At 41.9% G+C, this 17562-nt stretch overlaps 1 protein-coding gene across 1 annotated transcript in view; it reads right to left on the bottom strand.

Annotated features, from left to right (window-relative positions):
• Window positions 1–15943, bottom strand: part of TRAPPC10 (trafficking protein particle complex subunit 10) — a 42275-nt gene extending 26332 nt beyond the window's left edge. The window contains exons 1-7 of the mRNA XM_048065938.2: window positions 15666–15943; window positions 6844–6925; window positions 6037–6172; window positions 4210–4406; window positions 2514–2709; window positions 1315–1426; window positions 73–320 (exon numbers count right to left, since the gene is read on the bottom strand). Coding sequence (XP_047921895.1) covers window positions 73–320; window positions 1315–1426; window positions 2514–2709; window positions 4210–4406; window positions 6037–6172; window positions 6844–6925; window positions 15666–15759 — 1065 coding nt within the window. The 5' untranslated portion in view covers window positions 15760–15943. The remainder of the gene's footprint in view (window positions 1–72; window positions 321–1314; window positions 1427–2513; window positions 2710–4209; window positions 4407–6036; window positions 6173–6843; window positions 6926–15665) is intronic.
• Window positions 15944–17562: the final 1619 nt, after the last annotated feature.

Genomic DNA, 17562 nt, shown 5'->3' with positions numbered 1-17562 from the left:
AACTTCAACAATCTCGTTAGATCATCATTGGATAAAATCATTTGCATAAAGGAATATATTATACAGACTCACTTCTAATAGCTTGAGCTCTTGCACACAGTTGTGAAGAAGCTCCAGTGCTCTCTGGGAAACCTCCCATGGCCTCTGCAGGAAGATTAACAACGTGCACTGGCGAGAAAATAAGTAACTACGCAAATCCAGTAGAGTAGCTTCTTGGTTCTGAATTAGCTCTCTCTTCTCCATGTCTATAGGTTTTCGGAGAATTAGACCATTCCAGCTCCTCACTGGCTGGCAAAAAAACGTCAGCCAGTTTGCACCATCTAAGTAAATAAAGTTAGCATCCAAGAATCAATCACTGCTGTTAAAGCCTTTTTCCTCCCCCCCACTTCGAGGTCACAAGCTTGCTTACTCTTTCTTAAATTATTTATCCATGATAAATTTGATGCCTTAACGTTAAAAATAAAACGGAACAACAGAAATTCCATAGCTAAGTCAACAACTAAATTTTAGAGCATTCAAACCCCATGTGCATTTTGTTTTAATTACATATTTGCTATTAGTATAGTGGCAATAAATTCGTAATGTTTTTCTCAGCAATTAATCCTACCTGAAGTTCAAAACAAACAAGCTTTATCCACCTAAGCATTTCTTACTCAGCCATCATTGATGGATGTGCCCTCACTTTCAGGTTTAGCCAGAACAAATATATTTCACTGCAATTACTCCTGCACTGCATTTTCACCAGATTCATAACACACATCTGATTAAAGATGTTATATAACAACACACACTTTGGCTAATTAAAACAGTAACAAGCTGATATTTCTTGCACAGTAATATTTTGTGAAGAGACGGTTGTCTTCTGCAGTGCAGATTAAGCACATAATTGTTAATCACTACAAAACTGGATAGAAATGTCTCATGTAATTTGAAGCAAAACTGGATGCATTTGTTCTAGAGGCTCTTTATTAAGTAACTCAGCAGTGAACTGTGAGAACAGTAACTGCATCCCAGTCAGATCGATACTTAGGTAATTACAGAGCTTCAGAGCTCTGTTTATAACGATAATTGAATAAAAGCAAAATGCAGGTTTTCATTAAAAACTGTTTTTAATCTCTGAGGCTCATAAGCAAAAAACTGAGTTTGCATACAACATAAAACAGAGGCATAAACTGCCCAGTGAATCTTCACTGCAACATGCCATCTCCATCTCCCTTGTACACACGTGGCACCCAAGGCATTGTGTTGTTTTAGCAGAAGTATAGCAAAGAAAACAGTAAATATGTGTTAACCGTATTCATTTAAGACACTTACCACCAGCCCCAAAGTTGACAACGTACTGAGAAAACAAGGCATCCAGTTCATCATACTGCACTAGCGCATCCTCAAATTGCTGCAGCATCTCAAAGACAAAGGCCAGCTCTTCCTTTTGACACACAAGCAAGACAATGAGCCTGTTACTGAAATTAGTTGTGTACAGTATTACAAGCTATCCATCTGCATGTAGAGCTTCAAGTAGCACTTTTTCCATCATTCTTCCCCTTCCAGTAATCACAAACAAAAGAAAATCTGCCACCATAGTGGATGCACCACTTCCTCTTCACACAATGAGGTTCACAAAGAAAGCTAGTCATGCAGCTATGCCAGTTAATTCAGTTCTACCCAGATCGTGATTCACTACAAGACACTGTTTATACATCTATTGAAAGTTCAAGTTTAAAAAAGAAAAAAAAATTGCTGAACGCTCATCTCCCCTAATAACGTCTCCTGTTTAAACTGAGAAAACACCACTGCAGTATCAATAAAGTCTCAGTTGTAGAGTGAGAAGAGAGGCAAAGCTGTAGGTAGAAAAAGTCTGAGAAGTAAATGTATCACATGCAAGTGGCAGCACATGAAATCAGAGAAGACATGAAGGTAAGCTAAAATTAGGGTGGGAAAAGAAACTGTTCAGGGACTAGAAAATTCAAAGGAATCGAAACTTTCAGTTCTATGGAATAAGAGTTTCTTGCTTTTCTCTATATCATTTAAAGCAGACATATTTAGAAATCCAAAAAAAAAATAAATGAAGGGCATTCTCTATTTGGGATTACTTGAAAACAGACACTTCTCTAAAAAATCACCTCAATGCATACTGATAATGAACTAAGCAAAGAAAGCACAGCAATATTCACATTTAATACCAATTACAAGACTGAGTGTCTTTGCACAATCACAGTAATAGGACACTTATCCAAAATTCAAGGGGAACTACTGCAACTAGAAAGAGTTTTGTGTCTGCTACTGTTGAGGTTCACAAAACTTTGTTTGCAGCAGGTCTGTGTTACGTATAACACAGCACACAATCTCTTCAGACTTGTCAATCTCAAAAATCTTGCTTTAATACCAGTCTTCATCTTCCCTGCTATCCTACCTCAAAGAATGAGCAGAACATTAAAAATACCAGAAAGACAACAACAAGCCATTATTAGAACTAGGACTCAAGCACTTTTTTTGCTATAAAAAGGAACTCTTACCTGGACCATGAAATACTCGCAGAAACTCCATCCTGGCTCAGTCCTTTTCTCTCTCAAAGTCCTCATGTCATCTTCAAACTTGCCTAGGTTTTTGGTAAAAGACATGAGAAGCAATGTCCTGAGTTTGGTCAGGAAGGCATTCCAAGATTCCTGAGAGCGGGAAGAGTCTTTCAAAGGGTCAGAAAGTACCACACATCTGTAAAGAGATTGAAGAAAATTATTTTGAGGGAGGTATAAAACAAAAAAAAAAAATCACACATAAATGCAGTTAAATACTGTGCACGTTTGACAGATTCACAGTGAATAAAACTGAGCATTTAATTCAACATTAATCAATGGAAAAAAATAAGTTGGGAGGGGTAGGGAGGCAGAGTGGTCTGCTTTTTTGTTAGTTTCTTAAACTTTCCCATGTATGTTTAAGGCTGTGCTATATTTTATGGAAAAGAGTTAAGTGTTTTCCATGCAATGAGTATTATAAAGCTTTACTTTTTTCTTTTTTTTTAAAGCAAATAATGGATACATTATTCCAATTACTTAAACATCAGTAATGCTGTAGCTAGCAAAGGAAAAAAGCCTACTTAGAAATACAATTGGCAGAACAATAATTATGTTTACTCCTGACAAAGATTATGCAAGGCAGAAATCAAGGTCCATTAGACTATATATAGTCAGCCTTTCCCAAGCCCTCAAGCCCTTTAAAATGTAACTCTATAGTATATACTTGCAGGTTGTCAATTTGTTTTACACGTACTATGTGTTGGAACTTCCATTGCCTTTCTTTTTTTTTTTTTTTTAAATAAGCACATAACAGATAACAGTAATTCACAAATAAATAAGCCTTATTTAGAGCATTTCTTTCCTCAGTTTTTATATGATAATCTAATAATGATCAAAAAGGAAAAGACAACTTTAAAGGCACGAAAGTCTCCCATCCAAACGGAACACCATTTCTGGTTAGAAAAGTAACATCCTATGGCAAAATGATTAAACCAAGCCAACCAAGTAGATAGAAAACAATAAATTGATTCAGATCTTTTGAACTATTTGCCCAAATAATCTGTAATATACCAAACACTGTCTAGGTACAACAAAAATACTGCCAATGTACAGCATGTTATAATGTGCTGACATGCCATCACTGCCAGCTCACACGAAGGTACAATGAGTGCTTCATCTACTCTTCTAAGCCATCACCCATTATTAGGGGGAAGATCTCCTACTTAAAGTTAACTCTTGAGATTAAAACAAAATGAAAATATAGAATATATTCAGTGCAGTGTTTCAAAATAAAGAAGAAATTATGTATCAAAGTTGGATTCACATTCAGATTTATTTTTGTTAACTTTAATGAAGACAAGAAATAGTTTCATATATTATATTCATCATTATTTTCCTTAGAATAAATCCAGTTTCTTCAGATGTTTTAAGTTAATTATTTCTGAAGCTGAAGTTCTGAAATCTGATTATTAGCACACTGCTAAGATCTCAGTATTCTTGAAAGGTTTTTGAAACCAATTACAAACCACCACTAATCCATGAGGAACTGAAAATACAGTCCTCCCTTTATTGCTTTAAATGATGGAAACAGAGAAGATACTTAAATGAGCAAGGAAACTATTACATAGGGAATCATTCTAGTGATTCAATCAAGGCACTAGTTAAAGGTTAAGTAGTCTGCCAGTAAAAGAATCCTTACCTGTCACTTTGCTTGTTACAGAAGTCATTTCTTATTTTATCTACTATAGAGGTTCGGGGAAGGATATTTGTTTTGTTCTTTTTCTTGGCATCACTCTCAACAACTACAATTAGCCAGTCCACTGAGTTGTGAGCTTTGAGAACATTCTGCCACTTGGTGATGTCATCCTTGACTGTAGTTTTGTACACTTCCGTGTCCTGGGATGAGAAGTGGTGAATCACCAGATCAAACAGCAAATTTTGTTCCAACAGAAGAAAAAACATAAAGACATATCTAATAGAATCAGAACTGCAGATAAGCAGAATTAAGGCTTAATAAATCCTGCCCAGTTGTGGTGGTTTCACACTAATGGGCAGCTAAACTCCACCTCACCGTTCTCTCACTCCCCCCTACTCATAAGAACAAGGGGAGAAAATATGAAGAAAAGGGGCTCACCAATTAGTGTTCCAGGCAAAATAGACTCAGCATAGGGAGATTAATATAATTTATTGCCTATCACTAGCAGACTAGAATAGTGAGAAACTAAAAGCAAATTAAAAACACTTTCCTCCCATCCACCTTCTTCCACCTCCCTCCCCCAAGCAGTGCAGGGGATCGGGGACTGGGGGCTGTGGTCAGTCCCTGATGCTTCATCTCCGCCGCTCCCTCACGCTCCCTCTCTGCCCCTGCTCCACGTGGGTCCCTCCCACGGGATGCCGTCCTTCCCGAACTGAGCCTGCGGGGGCTGCCCACAGGCAGCAGCTCTTCAAGCACTGCTCCCACACGGCTCCGTACCACGGGGTCCATCCATCCCCCAGGAGCAAACTGCTCCAGCACGGGTCCCCCACGGGCGGGCGGCAGCTCCCCCCAGACCCCCTGCTCCTGCGTGGGCTCCTCTCCACGGGCTGCAGCTCCGGCCCTGGGCCTGCTCCTGCGGGGGCTCTCCATGGGCCGCAGCCTCCTCCAGGCCACATCCACCTGCTCCACGTGGGCTCCTCCACGGGCTGCAGCGTGGAGATCTGCTCCGTGTGGGACCCGTGGGCTGCAGGGGGACAGCCTGCTCCACCGGGGGCCTCTCCCTGCACAGGCCGCAGGGGAACTGCTGCTGCCTGCCTCGAGCACCTCCTGCCCTCCTGCTGCACTCACCTTGGGGGCTGCAGGGCTGGTTCCCTCACATGTTCTCACTCCTCTCTCCCAGCTGCTGTCTCATAGCAAATTTTTTTCCCCTTCCTTAACTCTGCTCTCCCAGAGGCCCAACCAGTGTCTCTCCCTGGCTTGGCTCGGGAAAGCAGTGGGTACTTTTTGGAGCAAGCTGTAGCTGGCTCTGATCTGACTTGTGATAGCTGCAGCGATATGCTCACAGAGGCCACCTCTGCAGCACCCCCAATACCAAAACCGTGCCACGTAAGCCCAACACAACAGTTAAGACTGCTGATGTATGTTAATTGCTTACACAAATAATTAAGTAAAATAGAGATTTATATTTTTTAAGACTTAATCTCATGAATAGATGATAACTGAAATAATCTGGCCACATTTGTGCATTATGTGGCAAGTGTGCTGTGCTACTGCAATAATGCTGTTAGACCTCGGGTTTTTTCATGCCAAAGTACTGAACACAGGTCATTCAAAAGCCTGTCCTCTTCGCACAAAGCAACGTTACAAATACTGCTTCTGGCAAAAAGTACTCAAGTTGACAAAGTTTGCAATATATCAGGTATGCATGCTTAATTGTTTAAACATCATGTAAAGCAACTGAAAAATACCAGAGAGGGCGGTTAGAAAGCCAAACAATTTCATTTTTAAGTCTGAGTATCCAATTTTTCATTTTGCTTTCCTAATACTTACACAACATTCTGTCCAATAAATATGAAGAAAGGGAAAAGTCAGAAGAGCCTTATTCCCCTCCTTGGGTAGTAGCTCCTCTTTAAACTGCACAAAGTTAGATTCTAAATGAATCATCTTCGGAGCACGACCATAAGACCTGCAAAGTTTAAAAACTGAAATTAGTGAACGCGACCTAAGTTGCAGAACATTTTCAAAAATGAAAAATTATTTTGTGGAAGAGGAACTGAAACATTCTGGTACTGGAAACTCAAAAACTGTGCTTAGTGCAGTTTGTTAACTAAAATGTGGTATCACTTGAAATGTTACAGATGCTCCTTTTTGCAAGAACAGGAGCTAGAAGCTTTTCAGCTTTCATTAAAATATTTCTTTTATCTCTAAGGTTTCTAAAAGTAGAAAATTCCAAACAGGAAAATGCCCAAAATATTTTTCTCCCACAAGAACAGTGTGCCATACCAGTCTTTTTGCATGAAGTTTCATCTAATTCCACTTAAATTTTACCTATATTCTCATGAAAAAGAGCAGCACATCCCTTTCAAAACATCCAAAGCATACCAAGGCACATACCAAAACAAACCAATGACAACAAAAAGAAACACAGCACTCCTATTATTTTTCTTCAGGGGAAGTTCAACATAGCTGAAGTGCTGAAATGATCATCCTAAGGTGCACAACGTTTACCTTTGTCTTTCTAAGGCAGTTGTCATATTTGATTCAATTTACAGTAAGAGCTTCTCAGAGCACACGCGCACACCTTCCCAAGTCTAGTAACACACTGAAATAGTATGACAGAACCAAATGTAAATTTACCTCCTCCATTCCATGGGTTCTCTTGGAAGCTGCTGAGAAAGCGTAGGATACAGGGAGGTAAACAAATTCTGATCTCCAGCACCTAAACATGAAAGAGATTAGTTTATCATCACGTGCAAATTACACAAAAGATCAGTAAACTATGCTATCAATAGCTTGTTTGAATAAAGAGATGTAATTTTTTCTGGTACGTGGAAACTAGAGTCTAGCACTACCCTTTTTTTTGCCCTATTTTTCTTTAAATCAGGTGCTCTCCCAACCTAATACAACACTTTAACACGGCAGATAATACATATGCTCTTATACCTTCCTATTACAGTTTTGCACATACCAATGAGAAAACTGCTCTCTTAGGAAGACAGTATCACCCATATAGCTGGTCCAACTTTAAAAAAGATACAAAAAAGTAATTAACGAGCAACTCCTTCACCGGAGTCAGTGCTTTTTACTGGGTTTGATTCCTCTCCCCTCAGTACCCTGGGGCTGCTGCCAGTACGAAGCAGCCCACTGCTGTTGCTGCCCTCAGAAACACCAGGTCTGTTAACACGAGGCAGAGCCCCTAGCACTAGCCCTACACATATGCACAGATCTGTGGCTAGGCTTTAATCCCTTGGGCTTTGAACAACTGCATTAAATACCAACACCGCTGGAGCAGCTGCTTATACACAAGGTGGAACAAAACACACGGCCCACCATAATACACTGTCAGCAGCCTACAAATATCAATTCTTAAATTCTGTCCTGTTGTATAATTAAATAAAAAGTCTGATTAAATGACAAAATAAGCAAAGCCAGGTCTTCTAACATCTGACCAAAGTAGCTGTTATTCAGTGGTACAGTTTCCTAGAATAGCTTAAAAATAAACAAACAAATAAACACTCTATCATTAGTGCTCCAGCCTTAAGTCTCCAGAAAGTTTCTAAACAAGTGCTTTACTCTTCCCTTCCATCTCGCTCTGTCTGAATTAAGCGTACCACACTAAATCTTTAATATAATTCCATAAACAGAGGTCTAAAATGAATACCGAAACAAGTATTAGTCATATTGCTAATGCTGTCTCATACCAAGTTACAACATCTCTATGAGCTAGGCCATGGAGAACCGTTTATTGATTTGCAACTCATTACTGCCCATAGAAAGTGAAATATGGCTCCGTGATTTAGCAACGGCATGCTGACCACATTAAAGCGATAGTCCATGAAGCTTCGAGCCTGACAAGAAAGCAGCATAGCATGGTTCCTGTGCTCTTTCTGTATGCACCTAAACATCTAATATGTGCCCCGAAACGCTGGAGAATGCAACATCTTGAGTAAAAATATTTTTCCGTAACACAGAGAAGCTACTAAGGGATAATACTGAAGCACCCGCCCATTACAGACAACTACATCGCATTATCAGCTGAAGAAAAGTTAAATTGGACTCAAACCCAGTTAGCTTTTCCTCCTGCACTGGCTTTGAGGGAATGAAGAATATATAAAGAATGTGTTTTATCATCAGTGCAAGACTATCCTCAATGATTAGAAGAAAAAGAACGGTCCTTCAATGCAAACTGTATCAGCTTATCACGTACCAAACACTGCAACCAAATATGCAAACCCCCAAAGGACTGTAACACTTGAGGTTCTGCTCAACCAGACCCTGTCTCTGCTGTCATCAGCGCATTTGAGCCCTCCATCAAACACTACAAACGAGGTTAGCAGCGGGCAACTCTAGCACCGTACTGACGGAGACGAACACCGGGACTGGTTAGTAGGATCAGCTTGGAAAGGACCATAAGGCTGGCAAGATGCCCATTAATTTGTTAACTGCCAGGTAATGAGCTGCTCGGGGAGAAGGGGCAGGCAATACGAACACAACAACCTTCCCGAATAACAGAACAAAACTCCTGCAATTATTATTTTGAGGGTTATTGTGCCAGGTGCCCAAGACTCAAGAGAGACGAAGCACTGCAGAGGCCTCATTCTGGTCTGGGTATGTCTCTGAAGCATCAGTAGTTGCTGCACCCACGATCTACTTCTGAAAATATTAAACACACGCACACACACCAAAAAAAAATAAAACCCACACGCGTGAATTTTCCCTTGCATCTCACTGAATTTTGAATGAAACACTCCAAAATTATAAGTACTCCCTGGAATCCAAAATTACAGCAAACACCAAAAGTCTGGAGAACGAAAAGCTGGAGAATTGCTTTAAAGATTTGCTGTTGCTGTTGTTATTTAAACAAGCAAACAGAAAAGCACACGCACTAAATACGGAGCCATGTGGCTGGATGCCTGAGCACCGTTTTAGCACAGCGAGTTCACTTCAGTGGATGGGTCTCGACACAAAGCTCTCACCCCAAGGACTGTCAGTAATGGAGGGAAAGTACTCCCAGCCAAAGCATAGAGCACGATTAGACAGAGCTGAAAAGGAGAAGGAAGGATGTGTAGGAATGGGAAACAAAAGTAATTTTGGAATCCTATCGCGAGGAAAATGAAGCAGCTTTTTAGAGGAGGATTTTCTTCTCTGAGTACTGCCAGAATTAAACGCAACCTAAATATCCCAGTAGAGATGGTGACTTGGGAATAAAATCCTTTATCACTTAAGATAATTATATGAGGGCATCTTTCGTTTTATTATATTCTTTAAGTTTGTCTCATAAATATCTTCTACAAAGAAATCAAATTAGATTTAATAGATTTATATTCATAATTACACATTTATACACAATTTTAAAATATACTCTGCAACTTCTCCATTTTTTAAATAAATCTAATAAGTCTTTGACTGCTTTATTTGAATACGGGATTTTTATTTTATTTTATTGATTGTTACAGGAAGTCCTGCTAATCCATACCCTCTGGAGTACCCATCTCAGCTTTTCTAGCATGTGTATCTCAATTAATCCACTCTCCACCTGGATGTCAAGATAAAAAATAAAAATAAAGAAAGAACAAAAGCATACATGTAGCCTCCTCTCTCTGCCTCTCCTCACCCCTCAAAATACAGAAAAAAGCACAGGAACTCGTGAACCGATGCCACTCCCAGTATGGGATGGTTCTGTATGTGAAGCAGTAACATTTATTTTAACTAACGAAATAACAGAAAGCACTAACGCTCAAATGATATACCTTAGCCAGAAACACTCCTGGAGAAAGGGAAGAAAGGAGACAGCATGTGTGTGTCCCTTCTTTCCACCCCACAAAACTGAGAAGGCATGCCCTTTGCCTCTTAGCTCAATAGTTCACAAACAAACCTAGACAGACAGGTATCTGTCCAGAAATCAAATGCAAATAAAGCACTGCAAAGTTTTAAAAGGGTTTTACCATAAGCCTAAATCAAACAATGAGGCAGACAGCATAATTTAAAAAGAATTTTTATGACCAACAAACACTTGACATCCCCCCAATGGAGCTCCAGAACGTTTTGTTCAGATGGCCAGGCCAGCCACAAGAGGAACCAAACTAACTCAAACAAGTCTGGATTGCGAACCTGGCTGTGAAACCTCGTTACACAACCAAGTAAAGAACATACACTGCTTTTATATATCCAGGGACATGCCGTATCCCTGTAGTGCACATCATAACCATAAACCTAATCCTTTGGAAAACCTTTGAAGGTGACATAAAGCAAGAGCTGAGAGGGGCAACTAATGCCAGAACGCCCTTTGTCTGGGTGACAGCGTAACGCAAAGCTGACTGAGCGCCCCACTACAGAAGACCACACGAAGGTTCAAGTTATGCATCGAAATGTTACATTATTGGGCCCATGTTTGAAGTTTTCTCCGTTCCTTCCTCCTTGTCTTTCTCCCTGACATTACGGCACACGAATTCAATGCAGCCTCCCCCCCTTTTTTCTGCCCCTGCGAAGGGCACTGCTGCGCTGCAGGTCCGTGCGGTCACAGCACGAGGTGCAGGATGCCAACCTCACCAGGGCTCCCTGAAGGAGCTCTGTGTGGCAGCTCTCTGACACGGGAACCATGAAACTACTGGCATTTCACTTGATGCCTGCCTCAAACCCACCCAAATCCCCAAGAATCTATTTTTTTTCTTTTCTAACACATCCCAAACTTTTCAGCTGCTTAGAGGCTTTGCGACTGCAGTATCTCAACATCCCACAGTCAATATTTTCCTCTTGAGGAAATTATCCCAACCCTCTAACTGCACAGGCAGAGTAAAAAGAAAACTCCTGAGGTCAGACGACTAAAGCAAACAAATATTTTTCTTTGATACCGATGAAAAACCCCAGTCAACCAAGACAAAAGGCTCCGAATACCTACAAGAGAGCTCAGTGCCAAGACTACACTTTAGTGGGTTTGTTTAGTTTTTATTCCCAAATATTGTTCAGCGCTAATCTTTCTGATCCCGCTTTTCCACTGCTAAAAAGTTCTGCCATGAATCTTTTTTCATAATTCACTAGCCTATTACAACCGTATCCATCTAAAGTTTTGGAAGATTTTGTTTGTGTTAAGGTGGTGGGTTTGGTTTTTAAGAAGTCGTCCTGCTCCCCAGCCTGGCTTCATTTTCAAAAGAGGGCTAAAAGCTGAAACACAAAGACATCTTAATTGCTATATAAAAATTTTACCTAATTCGTTAGTAGTCTGCAGAAGAAAATTCCTTTTAGTAAAATGTGGTGTCTTTACTTTCTGCTGCCCCACCAAGTTTACAAAACAGGGGTTTATGCTATCAAGAATATGCTGCCTCTTCTCACGACGAAGTTAATTAGATGTAAATACAGAATAATATTGGATCATTGAGACAATAGTAAAGAATTACAATGCAGCCAGGAGTCCTGCTTGAGACCAGAGAACATGCTTCTACAGGGTACAGCTGTTTGAAGGGTCTCACTAGCGGCAAACCACGCTCATCACTTGGCCAACATGGGCCACTTCTTGTTCAACGCATCTTCATAGCTCTGCCTGCTAGCTACAAAGACCTTTTGAATCAAGCTCTTCCAGTCCAGAACAGTATCTTTAACTGTAAGCATTTACTTACACTCCAAAGAGACGTGAAAGTCCTCCCGCATCCCCTTTCCTTGTATTAGTCTTTCCTGTTTATGCTGTTCTTGTAGATATTTACAAACACTTCCCATTTGCAGGCCTGCAATGGTTTTGCTGATGGTTTTGCTTTTGTGCACATTTGCCTCGAATGTGCACATTCTGCACGTGGATCAGATGAAATCCGTGCACCCTCTTCTCTCCAGAGAGATATATCAAGTCCTTTCTACCAACAGTATTGACAGCTGAGAACAAATACACATACATGCTATATATAAATATATATATAAAAAAAACAGATGCTACAAGCTGATAAGGAATGTTCAACAACTACATGGGAATAATTGCAACAGAACATCTTGGTAAGAAAGCTCGGAAAATCCTATTAAATTATTTCATTTAGGATTGTCTTCAGTCTTCAACTTGCTCTTTATATGGAAAATGACAAAGATAATAATTTAAGCGCAAGCCAGGTACATAACGACAAGTTCTTCCATCAGAAGACTTGGTTGGTATATATCTGCCTGAACATTATGTAAATGTTCCAAAGACTTTTTCGAATTAAATTTAAGATATGACCAAAGAGAAGGAAGCAGCACTGCTTAGGTTTCCTGGGAAAGCACTCTGCATCGTCTTAAAGATTACGTCAAGTCAATATTGCAAAGAAGGTACCTAAGTTCAAGATGCCAGAGGCAAACACTCAACTTGCCTCTTCAAATAAAAAACAATTAACGATGCTAAAAACAATATTTCTACAGCAGTGAGAAAGCTAGAAGCTGACTCATCAGTTTGTAAAGTAATGTGCCACAGTGAGAACAACCACAGCTGGACAGTGACGGTCCCTGCTGGGTTCCAGACTGACAGTATAAAAATGTGATTCAAGCTGATCTGGAAAGGAGCCTTCGTGGTACTCAGATGTAACTGATGGGAATGACCTGGCACTACATGGGATGCTGCCACTTTGAGAACATGGGGGAAAAAAAGAAACAGAGGAACTGCATCTTTCTGTGAACATACTGCTTTTTCCACGCTTCAAAAATGAGGCTGTCTGCTTTGTTCAGAGGAAATGCCTTCAGAAGCTGTTGGTTTGCAGAACTGACTTCTATTAATCTAAATTCTCCAGCAATACACATACCTTAAATACAAGACTAATGCAGCTACATACATATCCCAAGGGAAAAAAAATATGGAATTATTATGGAAAGAGTAGTGTCAAAAACTGCATTTGCTATGGGCATCAATTATACAAGCCCCAGGGAAGCTACCTTTTTTTTTTTCTGCAGGCCAGAGCCCATATATACATAGACTGCTGTGTACGGGATCGTACCAATGCAGCAAATGAGTACTTTTACAATACAGACAAACTCGCAGATTGGAAAGCACAACTCTTGGCCAGTTTGTTCTCCGCAGAAGCTCGCCTTTCAGAGTACTCTCAAATTTATTTCAAGTAGATAAAAACGTTTGTTTACAAAACATCACTGTATGCACAGCATTGAAAACAACTTTCATTCCAGAAAACCCCACAAACTGTTCTCTTCAGTTCTCCATTAATAAGAAACCCTGAAAGCTAACAGGAGTATTTCATGATACAAATATTTACCTGACAGAGATTAATCTAAGTCTTGTAGCAAAAGGAAATACTTATGTTCCGAGACACAACCTCACTTAACCTTCACTCCTCCTTCATATAGTCTTTCGACTATTTTTAATTACGACTAGTTTTAACTAGGGGGGGAGCAATTACACCGGACAACTTCAACTGCCTGAAGTCAGGACAATAAAACAAGTTGTATTGGCTGAGCAGCTTCTAATGTTGTAGCTCTGAATGTATTTTCCAACAAACCAAATCTGAGTCAACAATCCCTGTCCTGAAAGACCACACTTCATCTCCTCATAAATCACCAGCGCTGTAATGGTCAGAAAAGCTTTCCCTCAAGTAAGTCGTTTATGTTGAATGCAATTATTTGAAATTCCATAGTCTCCAAGTAGTCATCTTCTCTGGACAGAGAAGAAAGGAAACTAAAGCAGCTAAAGCAAAATGCATTCCCACCATTAAAAGTAAATGTTTTAGTTTAAAAATGATAGCAAGTCACTCTTACTACATTCACCAGAGAGGTCATCTCTGAGCACTTTTGACCAATTAGCTTTATTTTCTGTACTCAGTTGACTCGGACCATCCGTTGCAACCCACATCAGTAAAGACACTATTGTCACGGTTGTTCACAGCCCCAGGAATGACTCCTTTAGTCCAGCAGCAAGGTGCACAAGTGATATATAACATTCACCTTGCCTCTCATTTGTAGATATGCTGCCATCATACTGTTTGATGATGACTGCGAAATATTTTGCAACTTCAGAATACACTCATATGTGAAAGTCATAATTATTTTTAAAATCAGATAATTGGGTTTGACTGAAACTGACGAAATTTAATGTTTGGGATTTTCAAAATTTCCTTGTGCAAAGAGACCAAAGTTCTTTCCTGCATTTAACACCAAAAAAAAAAGCAACCCTGAGGTAAAACTACATGTACTTCAACAGGCTGAATGGCATTTTACATATTCTAATCATTCAGGATCAGTAAGGACTGATAGGCACCCCATCTCCTCCCCCCCAAAAAACACACACACATGCCAATTCCGATTCTGGATACAACCTAAAACCAGCAAATCTAAAATGCTTTCCACCACAGCCTGAGCAGTACCATAACACCAATAAGGATGGCAACGATATCCATCACGTTTCCAGTATGCACGTTTTTCCATCTTTCACCTGAAGTGAAACGGCTTTCAAAGGTGTCTTGAAGTAGATGAGTACTGCACATTCAGCCCAGATATCACTGACTTCAGATTAGGAACTGCATCCAAAATCAATTAGAAAGATTAAGAAGAGCACATTTATGAAACAAGAGTCTGAAGAAAATAGTGTATATACACACAGAGAATTCTGCAATTGTACTGTGTAATTGCAGCTGGATATTTTTCTAAATACCAATATCGAAGATGTTAATTGTCGGTTACAAAAAATAATGCTTACTCTGCGCTAAGACAATACACAACTATGAAACAAGTTTCTATTGAACAAGCGCGTGAAGCATTCCCAGTGCTTTACTGATACAACGCAAATATCTCGTTTCTTGTGCCACCGATAGCGTTACTTTCGACCAGCGCAGAATTCTCCGGCCGATCCCGCTCGCCGTCCCGTGGCGTTGGCAGCCTTACAGCTGCAGTTCACGTGCTGGCTTTACATGAACTTTGTGTGCCACCCTCCACCCCTGTGAGGGCGCAGGGGCTCGCGTTTTCCATCCGGACCGACGTCCAGGCGTCCCGGCTGCCTACCTCTGACACCTGGAAGGGCTAATTCACCACCGCGGCGTGCCGAATAAGCTGAGATCAAACTAAAGCGCGGTAGTCACGGATTAAATTTAACAACATCAGCAGAAGACGCCTCGTTCCTCCTGACACCCTGCGCACTGCCACACCAGCCAGAAGTTTGAGGCTCGAGTCTGACTGCCATACGTCCGTGTCCCTCCCTCATGGCCATACCTCCACGTCCTCCCCTCAGCACCCGACGGCCCTAACCACTTGTTTTTACCGACCACCGCCCCACGGCACCAGGGGGCGACCCCCAGTTCGAGACGACCCCCTCGTGTGCCATCAGCCACCAGCCCCCCTCAGCCCCCCTCGGGTGCCACCAGCCCCCCCCCCTCGGGTGCCACCAGCCCCCTCCCCGCTGCCATTTTCCTCACGGGGGATTGGAAGGAGCGGCCGGCAGCCGCCCACCCGCTCCGGGGCGACCCCCGCTCCCCCCAAACCACCAACCCCCCGCTGCCGGGCGCCCTCACAGGTGACGATGGGCTTGTTCTCCATGGTGTAGATCACCGGCGGCTTCTCCCCGCCCTCCTCCTCCTCGGCGGCCGCCGCCGCGGCGGGGTCCATGAGCGGGCGGCGTCCTCAGCCGCGGCTCCCCCGCCCGCCCGCCGCCATGGAGACGCCGCCGCCGCCGCCGGGGGGCTGCCGCCGGGGCCCCCCCGTTGCTCTCCGTTCCCTTCTTTTCCCTTCCTTTCCTTCCCCGCCGCTCCGGAGGGGAAGGCGCAGGGCCCATCCGCTTCCTGGAGCGGCGCGGAGCATTACCGCTTCCGGGGAGCGCCGCCGCCGCCCGGCCGGGCGCGGCCGCGGGGAGCGGGGCGGTGGGCAGCGAGGCGGAGGGGGGGGGGCGGCTTCTTCAAGCGACCCCGGGTGGGTTTTTTTTGTCTGGAAGATGTGCTGTGCGGGTCGCAGCCGCCCGGCAGCTGGCTCTGAGGTTCATTAGGGGGGTTAGGTCGGAAATTAGGAGGCGTTTCTTCTCAGAGAGCGGTCAGGCATTGGGACGGGTTGCCCAGGGAGGTGGTGGAGTCACCGTCCCTGGGGGTGTTCAAGGAAAGGCTGGACGTGGTGCTTAGGGACGTGGTTTAGTGGGTGACATTGGTGGTAGGGGGATGGTTGGACCAGGTGATCTTGGAGGTCTCTTCCAACCTTAATGATTCTGTGATTAGGTGTGTCCTGGAGCAGGTGTGAGCCTGGCGTGGGCAGGTGGGTACGTAGAGGTGGAGGGGATGCGAGGGCAAGGCTGGGCCAAAGGCCATATTTCAACCCCAGAGCAAAGAGTAGTAGCTAGGGCATTCACATGCAGCCCTTAAAGCGTAAGTATTTATAATGTAGGTTTTTGCATGTGTAGGGTTAATATACTAGTGCCCCTCTGTTAGTTCTAATTTCTTTGTATTAGACTTCAATACTCATAAAGTTCACTTTCTGTACCGCACACTGAGATCCTGTTGTTTTGATTTGTTTCTAATAAATCCACTGTTCACCTTGGAAATGTGCAATTTCTTCAGAATCAAGAACCCTAAACTTAAAGAATTTATACTTTCTGATCTTTAACAGAAGCAATTAAGATACAGAAGGCCATGCTATAAAGTTGCCTGCCACAAAGGGTAAAAAAATGAAAAACGCTCCATACATGTGTAAAGCTAAATGCAATCTGAGGTAGTGCTATAAATACCAGTGTATTACTCATAAGTGTTTACTGCACAGTGACATTGTGCTGAGGTGCTTTGAGTATGTACAGAAGGCACATTGTTTAGGTTTTTCGTTCAGCACAACCTTAACTCTATGTGCTTGGCCAGTAATGTTCTTTAAAAATAATTACAGCATCCATGTAACAGGTCTTGTCCCATACAGCTGGTGAATACTTTCGGTTTTATCTCTAGTACACTGGCATGTTAATGATCATTTCCAATTCTTTGAACATTTTTATTGGCATTTGCCCAGAACTTCTGTTTCACTTTAGTCATAACAAGACTTGTTTCATTGGCACAGTCAAATACAAAATTCTTTACAAGTCCAAAACTTTAAAAATCTTATACAGCACAATAAAATGTTATATCCGATCTTCATTTTTAAGTGAGCAGCTGGACATAAATATTTTTTAATTGTTTTTTTTGTGTGTGTGTTCTGAGAATCAAGCTGTATCACATCTCTATAACCCAACGATTTTCTTTAAAAAATGAAAGCACTTATGTATCAGTTTACAGTATCACTAATAAATATGTGGCAAATATGTGGTTTGCTGAAACAGAAAACAGTTATATGCACATGCAGAAAATGATTAATTCCTTCCAGACAACTCTAAAGTAACTCACTTCATTCATCTGTCAAATTGGCCATCTGCACAGAGGTAAACAACGCAGGTATGAAAACAGG

The sequence above is a fragment of the Anser cygnoides genome, chromosome 1, assembly GCF_040182565.1.
Source record: "Anser cygnoides isolate HZ-2024a breed goose chromosome 1, Taihu_goose_T2T_genome, whole genome shotgun sequence".
Lineage (NCBI taxonomy): Eukaryota > Metazoa > Chordata > Aves > Anseriformes > Anatidae > Anser > Anser cygnoides.
The sequence above is the reverse complement of the archived record's forward strand: the minus strand, read 5'-3'. Positions and strand labels throughout refer to the sequence as shown.